Here is a 17,599-nt window from a genome sequence, read left to right on the forward strand (position 1 = left end):
GGCGCACTGCCCCCAGGGACGTGCGCATTCTGGGGGCGGGGCACGCCACGTGCAGGGGCGGGGAGCGTGTTTTGGGGCGGGGCGGGTATTTTGGGGGTGGGTCACACCGCCTGTGGGGGCGGGGCACCGGGTGGGCAGCCGTGATGGCGCCCCTGGGATCGCGCTGCCCGGCGCAGCGTGCCCCCACCGCCCCTATCTTCCCACGCTACTGCTCAATGGTATCTAATTTATTGGATGTGAACTATAACTTTACAGGTTGGGAGCCTAGGAAAACTCACAGGAAGGTGCAGTCTCCCTTTCTAGCCAAAGTGATTTTAGCAGGAATAATGAATTGGTTGTGGGGAAATAGTGGGGTGGACTCCAATCTGAGCAGTACAGTGTGGGGGAGTGGAGTTTACATACCAATTTCCCATGTTGTACCACCAGTCCTGGACCTGAGTGCTATTAAAAGGGGATTAAATGCAAGAGCAACTTGCTCCAGCAACTCCTGCCCTGAACATAACATAACTTCTTAAAGCCAGGTAGTTAAAAACCATTCATAACTATGAACTTCTGCTTGAAGGGATAAACCTCCCCACGGCTCTTGCTCTTCCCCTGGCAAGTAACTGGGATGTCCTTTCCCCTCAAAAGACAACTGATTTTTGCAGCAGATTTACCAATCAACTTCTCTGTTCTGTTTTTTACACAAATTAAACATTTCTGTACACCTAGCGTAGGCGTCGGCAACACATTTCATTAGGATGTGCACCCAGGAATTATTTTTTTAATGCAAGCATTTATTGAATACATTTAAGTACAATTATTGTACCTAAATATTTGTTGTTGTTTTTAGAGTCTTTTGAGGAGTGCAGGAATGAAGGGCTTGAAGACTGTATTTCTGATCACAGACACACAAATTAAGGAAGAAGGATTTTTAGAAGATGTTGATAGTGTGCTTAACACTGGAGAAGTCCCCAACCTTTTTGCAGCTGATGAAAAACAAGAAGTTATGGAGGTGCTATGATGAGAAATGCATAATTTACTACTTCTTATAAAGTATAATGTTACAATTAAAGTAAACATTTCTTTTTAAAAATATGTAAACCTACTGCTTAGAATTCAGTTCAAACTATTAATTTCAATGGATCTTTTCTAAATTAGTACAACCATGTCCTTTTTTAACATGAGTAGCTGATTATTTTTAATTGCCGTGTGCTATTTCCATTTAAAGATTAAGCATTAAAAAGGAATATTTCTTATGCTCATAATGAGGTCATTACATCTGATTAGGAGCTAACTCTTATAAACTAGTTTAACAGGCATGATTTTCTTGCATATTAACAAAGATTTCTGATATCTAACTCACAACTAGAAATATAATTTCTTTGTCTTATCCTGCATGGATTATAGTACTTATTTTTGATTACTTTTCAGAATCACATTTTAGATTTTTTGTAATTCTTTTTGATACATTTATTATCCTTTAGGGTGTTCGTGCAGTAGCCCAGGCAGGCAGTAAGCATGAAGAGCTCAGTCCTTTGGCTTTATTTGCTTTCTTTGTGAACCGCTGCAAAGACAACTTGCATGTTGTGGTAGCCTTCAGCCCAATTGGAGATGCTTTTCGCAACCGACTGAGACAGTTCCCATCTCTCATCAACTGCTGTACTATTGACTGGTTCCAGGTACTTAAACTATGTACTAAGACTTCAATATAGCTTCCTCAATATAGTCTGGCCTATAGAAGCTTGCTTTTGCCTCTCTTACATGTTCTCTCACATAATTATGTATGCTCCCATAGAGAGTAATCCAGCTCCCATAGAGAGTAATCCAGCTCCCATAGAGAGTAATCCATGTACATCTGTTACCAAGTCACAGTGATCTGAAGTGGTATCTGAAGAAGTGTGCATGCACACGAAAGCTCATACCAATGACAAACTTAGTTGGTCTCTAAGGTGCTACTAGAAGGATTTTTTTAATTTTGTTTCAGGTCACAGTGAGTTGGTAGGCACTTGTGCTATAAATATAAGGCTGCTTTTGTAAAAGCAAAAAAACTAAGAACTCTCCCCACAGCAAATTGTCTCAAAGCACAATAGTTTGTGTTATAAAGTGTGCCATTTGCAGGCAATCTGACATTCAACTCTGGGGATCTTTTGCTGTTGAGAGTTGGATGCACTCCAGAGTTTGGCACCCCAAGAGTTAACACAGAGATAAATCAGAAGTAAATCTGATTATATCAAAAGGGAATTAGCACGTTTACGAAAAATCTTAAAATCAATAAACACCATACTTAAGTAGGCTAAGTTTAGAAGAGGCTAAAACCTATGTAAGAGTTGTTCTTAAAATATGCCTGGAAATACACAGGAAAAACTGGGATGCAGTCAGGAAAAGGCAGTGGGGGATGTTGGTTGAAGGGGTAAGGTGGTACTAGAAAAAGAAGATTTGTGTTGACTGCTGCAGCTTGTTTGTCAGGGGAATAAGAAATCTAGGAAGTGGAGTGCAGACATTGACCTGCAGGAAAATAATATGAACCATTCCTCCTTTCCCGAACTGCTAGCAGATTTCATGAAGAACTGCTAATGGGGACATACTCATATTTGCTGTGCTATGCTTAATAATGAAGAGAATATCACAAGTAGTGTTTCTATTCTTTTGTTTTCCAGCCGTGGCCTGAAGATGCTCTTGAACGTGTGGCTATTAAATTTTTGGAAAAGCTTGTGCTCACAGACAATGAACGTCAGGAAGCTGTTCCCATCTGTAAACATTTCCATACTTCTGTGTTGTCCCTTTCTGAAAGGTAGTCTTTTAAAAATACATTCATAAAGCAAGCTGTTGTAAATAAAAGGGGGAAGAGGGAAATACTAGAAGAGTAGAGAAAAGTATTTTTATGTCTCTGATCAATAACATTAAAATAGCATTGCTCAACAAAATTAAAATCCAGAAATAAGCAAAATATTTAAGAAGTAATGCTTGAATGCATTCTGTAAGCCAGCTTTAGATTATCTCATTTATATGAATTGAATTTCCCGGAGTAAATAGACTGTGAGTAGCAAGAGCCGTATCCTCAACTCAGAATCAAATTAGAGGAAGCATGAAATGTGTCAATGGGATCTCTTGCATATTTTTTTTAAGCAAAGAGATGGAGAGATTCAGATAAAGATTATGATGCTGGAGTGTTGCCTCCCTCCTCCCCATATTCCTGATTTAGATCTCAGCCTCTCTTACACACGCATGATATTTGTGTATTTTCCTCTTCATGGCAAATCTCAGCTTCATAGGGGGATAAAGCAGGTAAATGGGCCAACGTGTTTGCTTCTCCCATGTACCACCTCAGGTAGGAATGGAGAATAAATTTAAAAACAACAACACAAGACTCTGTTCACAGATCCTCCATGTCATATCTAGTTTGACCCTTAGCTAAACTGATGGAATAGGTTTTGCTAGTGAGTCATTTTGTTATAGCTTTCCCAGATTGTATTTGTACAACAGTCTCACCATCCCTATTCAAAACTGTAAAAAAATATCCACCCCACTAGTAATAAATATCAGGAGTTAGGCTTACTCAAGGGAAGAGGAAGCCTTACAGATTTAAGAAAAAAAAGGGAGGAAGACACTTGGGAATTGCACAATCAGTAAGTAACACAACTACATTTCTAGAAAAAAAATGATTGTCTGAAAAAGCATTTAGTACCATAGCCTTGCAAAGTTTGACAAATATTCAGATAATATCAGATGCTCAATGAAACAAATAGATCCTTCCGTTTAATACCCAGTAGAGTGAAATACTTCTTTCTCACTCCACAGATTTTTGAACCAATTGGGACGACATAATTACGTTACTCCTACCTCCTATCTTGAACTTATTGCTTCCTTCCAACAACTTTTGACTCAGAACCGAGATAATGTCATGAAAGCAAAGAAAAGATATACTAATGGCTTAGATAAACTAGCTTTTGCTGAATCTCAGGTATGTCCATTGTAACTAAGGTTGCTTACCCATGCCTGGTTTTCATGTAGTGTGAAGCTGTGATTTGTTCAAGTATTGGCATAAGCTCACCCCATCATCACCCTACTTGCTATGTCCTTGCAGCTTTTCAGCTGCTCTGGGCAACAGCCAAACCATACCATATTATTTCATTGCCCCATTAAAAGAACACCCAATGGTCTCTCAAGTCAAGAAGCTCCTTATCCTTTCTTGCCACTATACTGGAGTTAAATTTCTTTTTCCTATGTAAAACACTTACTTTGATAGAGATTCCTAGATTGTGTATGCTCTAGCTCTGAGTTGCCTGTTTGCTAGAATCCAGAAAATGTAGCGCCAGTTTGTTATGTGAAGGTCTGCTGAATGAAAAGCTTAGTTGGATTGATTGCCTCTTCCTCACTGTTCACTTCCTCTGAATGTCCTGAGTGCCACCATATTGTAGGGCAAGTTTTTGATTTCTAATGCAATTGTTGAGGTCCATCAGAAGATGTTGACATTGTTCAATTGACTGTTCCTCCTAGTGCTTTTCCTCTCCCAATGAGAAAATAGAGGAGCACTGAATACTCCTGGCCTGTGGTGCATGTTGTTAGTGGATATCCTTGGAAATTGCTCTTCTGGGGGTGTTATATGATGGATCTTGGATTGACCTTGAGCTCCAGATTGATTTGATGCTTATGTGTGGTCATTTCTGCCCATTTTGCGCTACCATAGAACAGCCAGAACAAAAAGGGTACCAGTGTGAGAATTCAGGGAATGCCACCTCCACTCCCCAGTCTTCATAGAATCATAGAATCATAGAGTTGGAAGAGACCACAAGGGCCATCCAGTCCAACCCCCTGCCAAGCAGGAAACACCATCAAAGCATTCCTGACAGATGGCTGTCAAGCCTCTGCTTAAAGACCTCCAAAGAAGGAGACTCCACCACACTCCTTGGCAGCAAATTCCACTGCCGAACAGCTCTTACTGTCAGGAAGTTCTTCCTAATGTTTAGGTGGAATTTTCTTTCTTGTAGTTTGAATCCGTTGCTCCGTGTCTTAAGTGATTGCAAATTCTTTCTGGAGATGTTGGGCCATTATGTGAGAGGAAACCCTTGAGACAGCTGCTCTGGGTGTTGCCCAGGGAAAAGGAATGTTTGATAGTGGTAGCATTTGCAGAGTTGTCCCCTGTCCCAGCCCAGCAGTTCAGGGGTGGGAGAAAGTGTCTTCCTCAACTTGCCAGAGATTCCCAGTGAAGGTGATGAGGTTTGCCTGGATGTTGTTTCTGTGGTTGGCTTGAGGCACTTTCTCTGATGAGAAACACTGATGCTATTCTCTGCAGTGTAGTCCAGAATCCCAACTATCCAGAAGGGTGGTGAGGAGATGTGGGTGGGGCACTGCAGCTTCCCAGGCTTCCCAAAACAGATTGTTGCTCATGTTTAACAAGAGCAAGAAGGAAGGGGTGAGGCTCAGGATGTGTGGTGTGGTACAACCATAGTTGCACTAAAACAAGCGACAACTTAGAGAAAACACAGCAGGTAGCCTGGTTTGTTTTGGCCTTTGTTTTCATTTATTTGTTTCTGTGTACTCTGTAATTTGCTCCTAAAACTTGTTGATTGTGTTGAAATTAGTTTTATTCTATCTTTAGAGCATATTATATTCTGTACTCTCTTCTTATTTTTGTAACTGTTTGGATATTTAAATGTAAACAAGTCTAAAAATCTTTCAAATGAAGTAATAAATCATGTTGTCTTATAATACTTTGCTAATGGCACTATCCAATGTTTGTTCAGAAGTAAGGCCCATAGGGACGCAGGTGGCACTGTGGGTTAAACCACAGAGCCTAGGGCTTGCCGATCAGAAGGTTGGTGGTTCGAATCCCCGCGACGGGGTGAGCTCCCGTTGCTCAGTCCCAGCTCCTGCCAACCTAGCAGTTTGAAAGCACCTCAAAGTCCAAGTAGATAAATAGGTACCGCTACAGCAGGAAGGCAAACGGCGTTTCCGTGTGCTGCTCTGGTTCGCCAGAAGCGGCTTTGTCATGCTGGCCACATGATCTGGAAGCTGTACGCCGGCTCCCTCGGCCAGTAAAGCGAGATGAGCGCCGCAACCACAGAGTCGGTCACGACTGGACCTAATGGTCAGGGGTCCCTTTACTTTTACCTTTAAGGCCCATTACGTTCACTGGGACTTCCCTAAGTAAGTTTTTCTTAGTGAAAAATTAAATGCTTTATTTATCTTTCTCCCCATTTGCCATACTTTAAAACAACTCATGGAAAATTGCTCTTTATTTTAGGTTGGTGAAATGAAGCAAGAATTAGTTGATTTGCAGCCTAAGTTGGAGCAGGCTAAAGTGGACAATGCAAATATGATGAAGGTAACATTTCTGCTCCTAAAGGTGCACTGTGTGCAGTGCACACAGTGCTCTAAATGATGCTGATGTAGCTTAACTGGGCATCTAGCAAAGGGCAGCTGGGGAATGTCCAAATTGTTTTATTTCAATCCAGTATGCTATTTGTTAATTAACAGGTTAGGTCTAGATTTCTACACACACATGCACTTTTAATGAAATATCAGCTGCAGCCCTTTTTGTAATAATTTCACTCTACCACACTACACCCCAGGGAGGGTGTAACTACAAAGTGTGCCTCTAGCTGTATTATATCAGCTGATTGGAATCAGGGCTTAGAATTTTATGTAAAGTTCTCCTTTATAACATCAATTCATCTTTTCTAAAATAATAGCTTTTCTGAATAAACTAACAAAGAAATCTGATGAAGCTATATAGTATAGGATTATTCTACTACATGGAACATTTCATTTCATGTCTTCTTTCTTTAGATAATTGAGAAAGAGTCCGCAGAAGTTGAAGCAAAAAGCAAAACTGTAAAAATAGATGAAGAGCTTGCTACAGAAAAAGCAACAGAAGCCACAGCACTGAAGAATGAATGTGAAAGTGATCTTGCAGAGGCCATTCCAGCCCTAGAGGCAGCACTGTCTGCACTTGATACACTGAAGGCAAGTTAAATAAATAGAATAAGAGCATGACCTGGAATAGCATTATTTTGATATGGATGAATTGAAGGGGAGGTCCCAAAGCTTAGCAGTAGAGTACATATTTTGCAGGTAGAAGGTCCCGTTTTCATTCCCTGACATTCTCAGTTCAAGGATCAGGTAGCCTGTGATTGGAAAAACCTCTCCCTAAAGCCCTGGAGAGCCATTGCCAGTCAGAGACAAACTGCAGGTTATGTTAATCACTAGGTTTGCCCCTGAATACAAAACAGATTTCTCCCCCAACTAATCAGCATGAAGATTCCATTCTTGTTTAGGACACTGGTGTGTGGGATTGGGGACTTTAACCCTTTGGTCCCTGCTGTCCGGATCAGACATTGCCATCCAGGCCTGTTGTTTGCATGGTGGTGGTGGTGTTGGGGAAGTTCCTATCGGGAGTGAATGGGGCTTTTCCCCGTACAAGCCCAGGTGATCAATGTATCAGCAGTTTGTAGAGTTAACTTCTTGTAAAGGGTTCAGCTTAGCTTTACTCTTTTGCCTGCTCATATTTTAATATCTGAAGATAAAAATGAATTAATTTGAACATGGATTTCTAAAGATCCTAGCCGCTATATGTTGGCTTATTTATGTTATATGTTGACTCATCATATTATTAGGTAAATCCTAGATATAGGTGAAAAAATTCAACATTAGTTGCAGTGCGTCTATGTGCACAACATGAAGACTGATTTTGTTTTAATATACAGTGGTACCTCGATTTACGAATACGATCCGTTCCACGGCGCTCTTCGGAAGTCGAATCCTTCGTAAGTCGAAGCGTCCGTTTTGTGCTTTGCGCATGCGCAGACCGCGCCCCCCGCTTCTGCGCATGCGCAGAACATGCGCACGGCAAAAATACTTCCGGGTTAGCAGACTTCATAAGTCAAAATCTTCGTAAGTCAAGGTACCACTGTAACATGTTTTAAGGCATTATATAATGTAATAGAAGTCAATAATCTATTTCATTCTAGCCTTCAGATATTACAATTGTGAAATCAATGAAGAATCCACCATCTGGTGTTAAACTTGTTATGGCTGCCATCTGTGTCATGAAGGACATAAAACCTGAAAAAGTTGCAGATCCTTCAGGGATTGGAGGAAAGGTAAAAACGCTGACAGTAGAACAACAAATATCTAATTACAAAATTCCTAGGATGTATAAAGGGAATATTTTTGATCTTCAAGCATGGAAGTTTTACTTCCTCACGCGCGAAGCTTCAGCTTCCATCATACTGCTCAAAATCTCATGGAAAATGTGAATTAGATTGTTAATTAATATCTAAATAGCTCTTTAGAATCTTTTGTATTTTCTTATTTTCCTTTGTGTTGAAATATTTTACATACTGCTTTAACTTTCTTTTAAAGATTTTAGACTACTGGGGACCTAGCAAAAAGCTTTTGGGTGACATGAATTTCTTAAGAGATCTGAGAGAGTATGACAAAGATAACATTCCAGTAAGTTTCGTATGTATGTTCTTATTTGCTAGAGTCAGTGTGAAAGTGGTTTCCTTCCTTCCAGTTTTCTTTTTTTATGACATTTTTTATTAATTTTTCAGTTTATACATCTCAAAAATAAACATTTTACATAATACCATGTAACAATTGACTTCCCTCCTTCTCCTTTCATAGTTCATTTTATTTATCTATCATTACTGCATATTTTACTATAGCCAATTTAGTACATCCTTCAAATATTTACCATACTGTTGAATTTATCTAAAAGCTACCAGCGTTTAATTGTACACAATTATTTTCTAAATATTCAGCAAAAAAAATTCCGCTCCTCTTTGAATAAAGATTCTTCTTGCTCTCTTATTCTATAAGTTAAACCTGCTGCTTCCGCAAATTCTATCATCTTAAGTTGCCAATCTTCCTTACTAGAGATCTTGCTCACTTTCCATCTTTGGGCTAGCAAAATTGGAGCTGCCATGGTTGCGTACATAAATAATGTGGTAAACAGTGGGTCATCCTGGGGAAACAGCAGGGCAACTAAAAAGCTTTTGGGAAACATGGGACAAGCTTTTGGGAAACATGGGACAAGTGTGGTTGTGCATGTACTCCCTTGGTGCATGCATTAGCAGAAATTGAATTATTGGATCCTAAATATAAATGTATATTCAACTGTATGTAATGTATTTTTCATATAGGTATCTGTGATGCAGAAGATTCGTGCTGAATATCTAACAAATCCTGAGTTTGATCCCCCTAAAGTGGCTAAAGCATCCTCTGCAGCGGAAGGTTTATGTAAATGGATTATGGCAATGGAAGTTTATGATAGAGTAGCAAAGGTATGATTATTTACCTTATTTTTTCTCAACATTGAAAATTATCACATAATGCTAATTTATCCTCTAGGACAGGCACCCTCAAACTGCGGCCCTCCAGATGTTTTGGCCTACAACTCCCATGATCCTTAGCTAATGGGACCAGTGGTCAGGGAAGATGGGAATTGTAGTCCAAAATATCTGGAGGGCCAAAGTTTGGGGGTGCCTGCTCTAGGATACTCACATACAAATCTGATGTATACTGCATCTAAACATAGTGGTTACCAGCCATGGATAGACTTATCCTCAGTGATTTGTCTTATCCTTTTAAAGTCATAGTGTACTAACCCTAGAATGGGCTGAAAGTGCCTGAAAGATTCTACTACTGAGCAGTGGCGGAGCATAAAGAAACGCTGCCCAGGGCGGGATGCGCCCCTGGGGTGTGTGGTGCAGAAGGAGCCCCCTGCGGCTCGCCTTGCAAAACAGTGCAGGGGGTACACTTGCATGCCACAGTCCAGGACAGTGAGTGGCAGCATAGCCACCCACCCTCCTCTCTCCATTGGGTGTAGAGAAGCAACAGCTCACTCTGCCCCTCAGGTCAGGCTTGACCCGGGGGTGGAGCTGTTGCAGCTGGGCACCTTGCATGCCTGCAGCCTCTCTTCCCCTGGGTCAGGGTTGATCTGGGGTGGAGCTGTTGCAGCTGGCGGCTTCTCTCCACTGTGGTGGAGCTTTGTGCAGCACAGCTCAGCCAAGGAGAGAGGCAGCAGCTCTCTGCTGCCGACTCTCCATTCCGCCCTGGGTCAGACATGACCTGGGAGCAGAGCTGAAGCGCAGCTGCGTCTGGGCACTAGGAAGCTTTCTGGGCAGCTCCCTCGCACGCTGGAGTCTGTTGTGGGGGCGCCTGGTTGTGCCCCTTCCAGAAAATGCACCCAGGGCAAAGCCCCGCCCCCAGCCTGCCCGCTACAACTTTGCCACTGCGGGGTGAGTAGATCTTGGTCTTCCCAGTACCTGAATGGAAAGCTGGTTGGAAAGCCCATATACTCTCTGAGAGGAGGGATACAAAAGTGGCAAATAGACAAACAGAAGGAAATAACACACTGACCAGTTAGCTGCCAGAACCCCTTAAAATCCTGCATATGATTTTTTGTCCAGTATACATTTGCCATAATAGGCATCTAGGTGAAAAAGGCCCAAGGTGCAGTATGCAATTAAAAAGTAAAATTGAATTTATTTCCAGTGTAACCAGAGTTTACAGAAAATTTAAATGTAGAAGCTAGCTAAAAAAGAAAACTTAATTTTTCTTAGGGCATAACTCTTAACCAAATGCCCCGTGCATGGAAGCAAGCAATGTAACCCACTTACCTGAGAGTAAATCCCAGCCAGATATACCGATTTCATGTATTTTTCTAGATTCATTTTATATTACTTTATCACCCCTAGTAAAATTTAGTAAAATTTATCAAATGTATCTAATAGGTGGTTGCTCCTAAGAAAGCCCGTTTAGCAGAAGCACAACAGTCGTTGGCACAAACGATGGCATTACTTAATCAGAAAAGAGCTGAACTTCAAGCAGTTGAAGACCGTTTGGAAGCATTGCAACAAACCTTTGTTGAGAAAACTGAAGAAAAAGCTAGGCTAGAATTTCAGGTGGACTTGTGTGCTAAAAAGCTGGAAAGAGCAGAAAAGCTTATTGGAGGACTTGGTGGAGAAAAATCAAGGTCAGATGAAAATACATTGTACCCATTCTAGCAAGAACTAGATTTAAGACACACATTTTGTATAAAATAAATTATATTTAGTAGAATACGCAGAAACGTTTTAAAATGAAAAAGTTAGCTTACATAAGTAAAAGTGTCCCCAAACATTATCTGTATTTCAATTGTTTAAATAACATACAACATGATTTTTAAATAAGATACAAATGCCATTTGTAATTCTTATAACAGCTCTCATGTAACTGGAATAAATGCTGATGAAATAGGCCATTTTTAAAACCTAATTTAATATTGTGTTTCCCCCTAGGTGGTCTAATGCAGCAAATGACCTTCAAAACACATATGATAATTTGACAGGAGATGTCTTGATATCAGCGGGAGTGATAGCTTATCTGGGTGCTTTCACTTCTGGATTTCGACAAGAGTGTGCAAAAGATTGGAGCAAGCTATGTAAAGTAAGATTGTGTGAAACTAGTAGTTTGCATCCAGTGTGCCATGGCACCCTGGGGTGCTTCGAATGATGGTCAGGATGCTGCAGGCAACACTGGCCTCTGTCCCTCTTTCATTCCCTCCTTCCACTGATGCCCTCTCGCATCTCTGCCTCCCAGAGGCTTGCACATCTGTTTGTTGCAGCTGCCCTGGCTACAAGCTCCCCAGGCGAATGATGCCTCTGGGGCTGGCCAGGGGGGTGCTTCCCAGCCCCCAGTGGGGCAGTGCGAAGAGGTACCTCTCTTTGGGGCGGGGGGGGGGGGGCAGCTCCTAGACCAGGAGCGGTAGCTACAGTCGCCCAGAGGACTCCCAAGGAGAGGAGAGGAGAGGAGAGGAGAGAGGAGGCTGAGGGGAAACTCCACAAGGGAGGGTGTTCGAAAAAGGATGAGAGGCTGCCAGTTCTACAGGCAAGGGGTGACACAACTGGGCTCCTGAGCTCCACAGGGATGCCGCAGAAAGAGTGTAGTTGGTCGAGGCAGTCGTGGACCCATAAAAGTTGAAAACCTCTGTGTTAGAGTATTGTTACAGTATTAATCTCCAGAACTAAGTCCTCTCCTAGTGTTGGCTCTTTCAGTAGATCTCATATCTATGTACAGGTCAGGGAACAGTGAAATGTATTTTGCTGATTATGGTGGGTGAGTTTCAAGTGTTTATGGGGATTTTTAAATTAATGGAATTAAATAATTATTGGTGGCTTTGATAGGAGTTCAGTGTAGCACTATGACAATTGTTACATTAGTGCAAACATTTCAGCTTGCCAGATGGAATGATCTCTCCCTCTCTTTCTTCCATGTACTATTTTGGAGGCTTTTCCAGCACTCCTGAGTCAATTTGTGGGGGGAGGTAGAGGTGATAGGGGGAAGTCCTGTTGTGCTAGTAGAAGTCTATGAGCAGGACTTGTTAGTTGAATCTTGCCCTTTGAGTTGCATCCATTGCTAGTGCTGCTTTGAGTAGATCCATTAAAAAGATTGAACATGACTAATTTAGATCCATTTATTTCAGAGGGTCTACCGTAAGAAGGACTAACATTGAATACAACATATTGTCTCTCACTTTGCTTTCTTGTTGATTTAGTGTTATCTGAAATGTTTGGGTATACTTTTGCTAGGAATATGATTGACTTGTCAACAGATGGAAACAATATAAATAACTGGAGGAAAAGTCAGCAGCTTTCAAGAATGTATGGCCAAGTTGTATGCAAGGATCCCCACTTCCTGGGCCACTCTTGTCAGTCCAGGGAAACACACTCAGTACTTCAGTAGGTTTCAGGCATTTTAATGTGGTTTTGTGGCTTTAGCCAAAAACAAAACAATCCCAACTCAATCCCAACAGTACCTTTTAAGAGCTTATTAGCCAGAACATATTCTTAAAAGTTGGGTTGCATTCAGCTGATTCTCCATTCTTAGACGTCTCTTCAGTTCAGCGGGTGTTTCTGTTAATGGAAGTTGGGAAGCCCATTTTTGCAGATTCTCTCTTCCGCAGCCTCCTGTGCCCCCCCCCCCAACTGCTCCAGTGTGGTTGGGGACCCATTGAAACATGGTGGGAGAAGGTGCCAGGGAAGGCTGCAAGGGCATTTGTGAAAATTGCCCCTTTCCTTAGCATTCAGAGGAGCCTCCACTGGAGCCAAGAGCCTACTATGCATAATTGGATATAACTCATTGTAGTGACTTGGAAAAATATTTTTGTGATTGCCTGCTGTGTCCTTTCCTCATTTTCTGTCACATGCCCTGCTAGAAACTGAGGTTCAGTGCAAGCTATTAACTGGTTTTATATAAATTGTTCATAAAGGGGGGGGGGATATTTGTCTTTACAGGAGAAAAAGATACCTTGTTCTGAGAGCTTCTCCCTGAGTAAAACACTTGGTGATCCAATAAAAATTAGAGCCTGGAATATTGCAGGTCTTCCAACAGACCAGTTTTCTATAGACAATGGTGTGATTGTCAACAACTCTAGACGTTGGTAGGTAATGCAAATCTATTATTTTGCTAAACTAAACTAAAATTAGCTTACTGCAGTAATATTTATACTTTCCATAATGCTGATTTGGATTTCTAATATTCTTTTTATGATGGCCAAAATTGTCCTCCAAATGATTTAAATATGTATTTGACTGCTTGTTGAGAATATAAAGTGTCAAGTACATAAAATAAAAATAATCATGACAGCCTGAGTACATAGAACATAGGAAGCTGCTTTACACTGAGTCAGACCATTTGCCCATCTTGCTCAGTATTTTATACAGCAAGGAACCTGTGGTCTTTGCTATTGGAAAGTGAATGTCCCATGTATGAATGAGTACTGGCGTAACAAGGGGGTGCAATGGGGTGGTCTGCCCCGGGTGCCACCCTGGAGGGGGGGTGACACTCGGCCCCCCCTGCGACTCCCAAGCCGAGTGGCGCCACTTCAATGCCGTGCGGATGGTGCCAGGATCATCTGCTTGCGGCTGCAGCCACGAGCGGTGGGTCCTCAGTTTGCGGCTGCGGGCAGAGGGTTCCCACGAATGATGGAGGGTCCTTCGGCATTTGCAGCAAAATTGATGAGGATGTGTGTGTGTGTGTTGCAAAATATTGTGTTGGTGAAATGAAACAAAATATGGGGGAAATATATTACATCAAACTTCATGGGGTATCTGAAGAGAGAGACTTTGATCACATTCTCCTCAGTGATGATATATGTCATAGAGAGGGTAAAAGCATTTGGTTTGCATTTCACTCAGTTTGCCCATGAATCAAAAAGGCAGAAGGGTGCATATAGCTGCAAAGCAAATTAATTTTTGATACAGTAGGTGAAAGCCTGAAAAACTGCACCTATTATTTTAGCTAGCAATTTACAACAATTGTACGCTTTGAAGGAAAAAAGAGTTACTGACTCAAATGCCAAAGCAATTTCTGAGACTGAGAAAAAAATACAGCAGGCAGTAATCCTCAGGGAAGAAGGAAAACATTGCCCAAACAGAGGGGGAAAAGAGAGACAGTAAAACTATAAAAGGAATAAAGGTGAAAACATTGGGTGATAGCCAGTGGTGTTGGCCTGGTTGTGGAACAAGCTTCAGCCAACACAACAGAAACATTCCTTCTTCTCTTTCCCCTTTCAGCACCCAATTTGCTCCTGTGGGTTGGGGGGTCTTTTGAAACGGGGGGGGGGGGGGATAAAAAGAGGAGAAGAGAAAGGGGAAATCCTGTTGCCACAAGTGAATATCTGCTCACTTGCCATTGGATTTTGTTCATTGTCCATTAAAGTAATGATGAAATTATGGTACTGGCAGTTCTGTGACACAAAAACTAAGACTAGTGTGGACTTCAAGGTAGAGGAAGAGCTAGCAATTTTGAAAACCAATATGATAAACTCAGTGAAATAAAGAATTGGATTTTTGAAAGCATTAGCGGTTCACATAGCTCCACCTTCCAAAAGATGCTGCCTATTTACTAAAGCAAAGGCAATGAAAAGGGAAATGAATGATGGAGAGTTTAAGTCACATTTCCTAACATTAATGAGTCAGTAGAAGTGGACATAAAGGCATTTGGAGCAGGGAGAGAGATGTGTGTAGTGGGTCTCCAAACATCTTGGAGCCAAGACAGCAGACTTCCTGCTCCTCACCACAGACCCCTGCATCCCCACCCACCTAGCCATCAACTTACTGAGATTCTTCCAAATGGTGTGAGATGTGACTCAAGAAGCAGGCTGCAATGGAAGGGGGAATCAATCGAATTTTGGGGAGGGAGAGTTCACATGAGCACAAATGCCTTACCAGTAACATGGCACCTTTGTGTCCAAGCCATGAATGGACTGAGATGTTTGATAGCATATTATCAAATGTTCATATGGTACAGCTAAGGAAAGCAGAAGGAATTATTGCATCAATATACTGTGAAAAATAGTTAAGTGAAATCTATAAGAAGGCCAGTAAAGTAAGAACAGAGTTATTCTCTTAACCAAAAACGAGAATATAGAATACAGGTGGTGATAAGGAAACAAAATAGAAATTCACTTTATTTTGGCTACAGTGCTAATATATTGCAAAGGGGTATCCCAGTAGTCATAAACTAGTAAATCATTCAGATTATGAATCCAGAAATTTCAGTTATATAACCATGGATTCTATTGTAATGTTCCCTTTGAGATCCAGTTCGAAAGCATACCACCATGAGTAGATAAATAGGTACCAATGCGGTTGGAAGGTAAATAGCATTTCCCTGTGTTCTGGCACTCATTACGAAGTCCCGCGCGCCAGAAGTAGTTTAGTCATGCTGGCCACATGATTCAGAAAAGCTGTCTGCAGACAAACGCTGGCTCCCTCGGCCTGAAAGCAGAGATGAGCACCGCCCCCCATAGTCAAATTCAACTGGACTTAACCGTCCAGAGGTCCTTTACCTTACCTTACTATTCTAATGTGTTTTTAAAAAGTAAATTGCTGTAGGCAGTAATTGATTATTAAGCATTCGTTCTTTTTTTTTTAAAAAAAAAATGAAAATCTGATATGTTGCAGGCCATTAATGATTGACCCCCAGGGTCAAGCAAATAAATGGATAAAAAATTCCGAAAAAGAGAACAGGCTGAGTGTAATAAAATTCACAGACACAGACTACATGAGAATTCTAGAAAACTGCATTCAGTTTGGAACTCCACTTCTGCTTGAAAATGTTGGAGAAGAAATTGATCCTTCACTGGAGCCTCTGCTTCTTAAACAAACTTTTAAACAAGGTACAACAAATCATTATGATCTCCAAACTATATTGGAGTATTTATTGGATATTTTTTGTACACTTTATTGCATTGTGTAATACTTTTCTTTTTATTCCTTAAATACTGCTCCATAGCAACAGATGAAGGTAATACAAGAAAGCACATTTGAGTTTAGATCTTTATTTTATTAAATAGTCTGCATGCAGTGTCTTGTATAGTAATAGATTGAAATAGAAGAACCTTAATACTATTTTCTTCAAGATTGAGTTACCATACTGCATATACAATAAGCAGTAATGTTTTGTGCTGCTTTGATCACTCTTCTGTTAAGCAGCAATTACAAAGTGAAGAGAGCTAGAAGGACCTATTTTAAAGAAGGACCAAACTTAATTTCATTAAACAGTTGTATAAAGGACAATATTTTAGCAGGTGCAGATATTCTTGTCATACACTCTGCTAGTTTTAAATCAAAATAAGAAGCCTTACTCTTTCGCCAGTGACACAGCTCAGTCACAAAATTTGGGTTCTCCTGAATGCATACAAAGTAATTTACACCAGTTTTAAAATGTCTAAGAGGAAAACATATGTCTAATGCCACCAAAATACACACTAATCATAGCTGCCTTTTCTCGCAAGGAAGCCTATTCAGCATAAGGGAATTTCCCTTAAAAAAAGGGAGAACTTGGCAGCTATGACACTAATAGCAGTAAGGAAGTAGTTTGCTTCCTCCTCCCTGTTGTTGCACCAATGAAGGCTCCAGCCTGGCCATGTAAGAAGTAAAAATATATACCATACATCTTTCTGTTTAATTCTGGTCCTGCAGAAGAGCCCATAGAGAAAAGCAGGTTTGTTGTTGCACTACCAAGGACAACTCCTAATGAGCTACTTGCTCCAACAAAGGTTGGAAGCACACTGAGTCCTTTTGAGGCTCTGCCTCCAGTCCATCTCTCCAAGGCTCTGTCTCCTCATGGAGAACTATTCTTTTAAAGTGCCAACCCTCTCATCTGAAGATAGGCATTTCTGCATTCCAGGGCCTCCCACCTGGCATGCTCCCTCTCCTGTTGGGCTGGAGAGGCATTGTGGAAGGCATTCAGTTCCTCAGACCCAAGTCTATGAGGGTTTTTGGCTGTGGTTCTAGAGACCATAGTGCTGTGAGAGTTGGTTCAGTGGTCTTCTGCCTGCCAGTCTCAGGTTCAGTGTGACCTGATTACCAGTATTAGATAGAGCAAGGTCTGGCTCCTTAACAGCACTGTCGCCTCCAGCTCAGTGTTCTGGTCATTGCTGACAATTTCTCTTGAAGCAGGAAAGTAGACAGATTTTAGACACCTAGGTTCCAGGGTTCCAATTAACTGTTCAAGTCACCCAGCCACAGGAACATGACTTGAATTCATGTTGAGACTTGGAGAAATCAAATGGATTCTCTTTAGTTTTAGTTCCCTTGAATTAAAATAATCACCATACTTTTCT

At 41.3% G+C, this 17,599-nt stretch overlaps 1 protein-coding gene across 2 annotated transcripts in view; it reads left to right on the forward strand.

Annotated features, from left to right (window-relative positions):
- The window catches only part of DNAH12 (dynein axonemal heavy chain 12), a 95,230-nt gene that overhangs the window by 55,821 nt on the left and 21,810 nt on the right, over positions 1–17,599 (forward strand). For both annotated transcript variants that reach the window (XM_035106374.2, XM_060271421.1), the window contains 13 exons: positions 833–994; positions 1,467–1,661; positions 2,640–2,773; positions 3,781–3,943; positions 6,227–6,307; positions 6,772–6,948; positions 7,953–8,084; positions 8,347–8,436; positions 9,129–9,269; positions 10,722–10,963; positions 11,268–11,415; positions 13,263–13,408; positions 15,936–16,150. In XM_035106374.2, the coding sequence (XP_034962265.2) occupies positions 833–994; positions 1,467–1,661; positions 2,640–2,773; positions 3,781–3,943; positions 6,227–6,307; positions 6,772–6,948; positions 7,953–8,084; positions 8,347–8,436; positions 9,129–9,269; positions 10,722–10,963; positions 11,268–11,415; positions 13,263–13,408; positions 15,936–16,150 (2,026 nt within the window). The remainder of the gene's footprint in view (positions 1–832; positions 995–1,466; positions 1,662–2,639; positions 2,774–3,780; positions 3,944–6,226; positions 6,308–6,771; positions 6,949–7,952; positions 8,085–8,346; positions 8,437–9,128; positions 9,270–10,721; positions 10,964–11,267; positions 11,416–13,262; positions 13,409–15,935; positions 16,151–17,599) is intronic.

Source organism: Zootoca vivipara, chromosome 2, assembly GCF_963506605.1.
Source record: "Zootoca vivipara chromosome 2, rZooViv1.1, whole genome shotgun sequence".
NCBI lineage: Eukaryota > Metazoa > Chordata > Lepidosauria > Squamata > Lacertidae > Zootoca > Zootoca vivipara.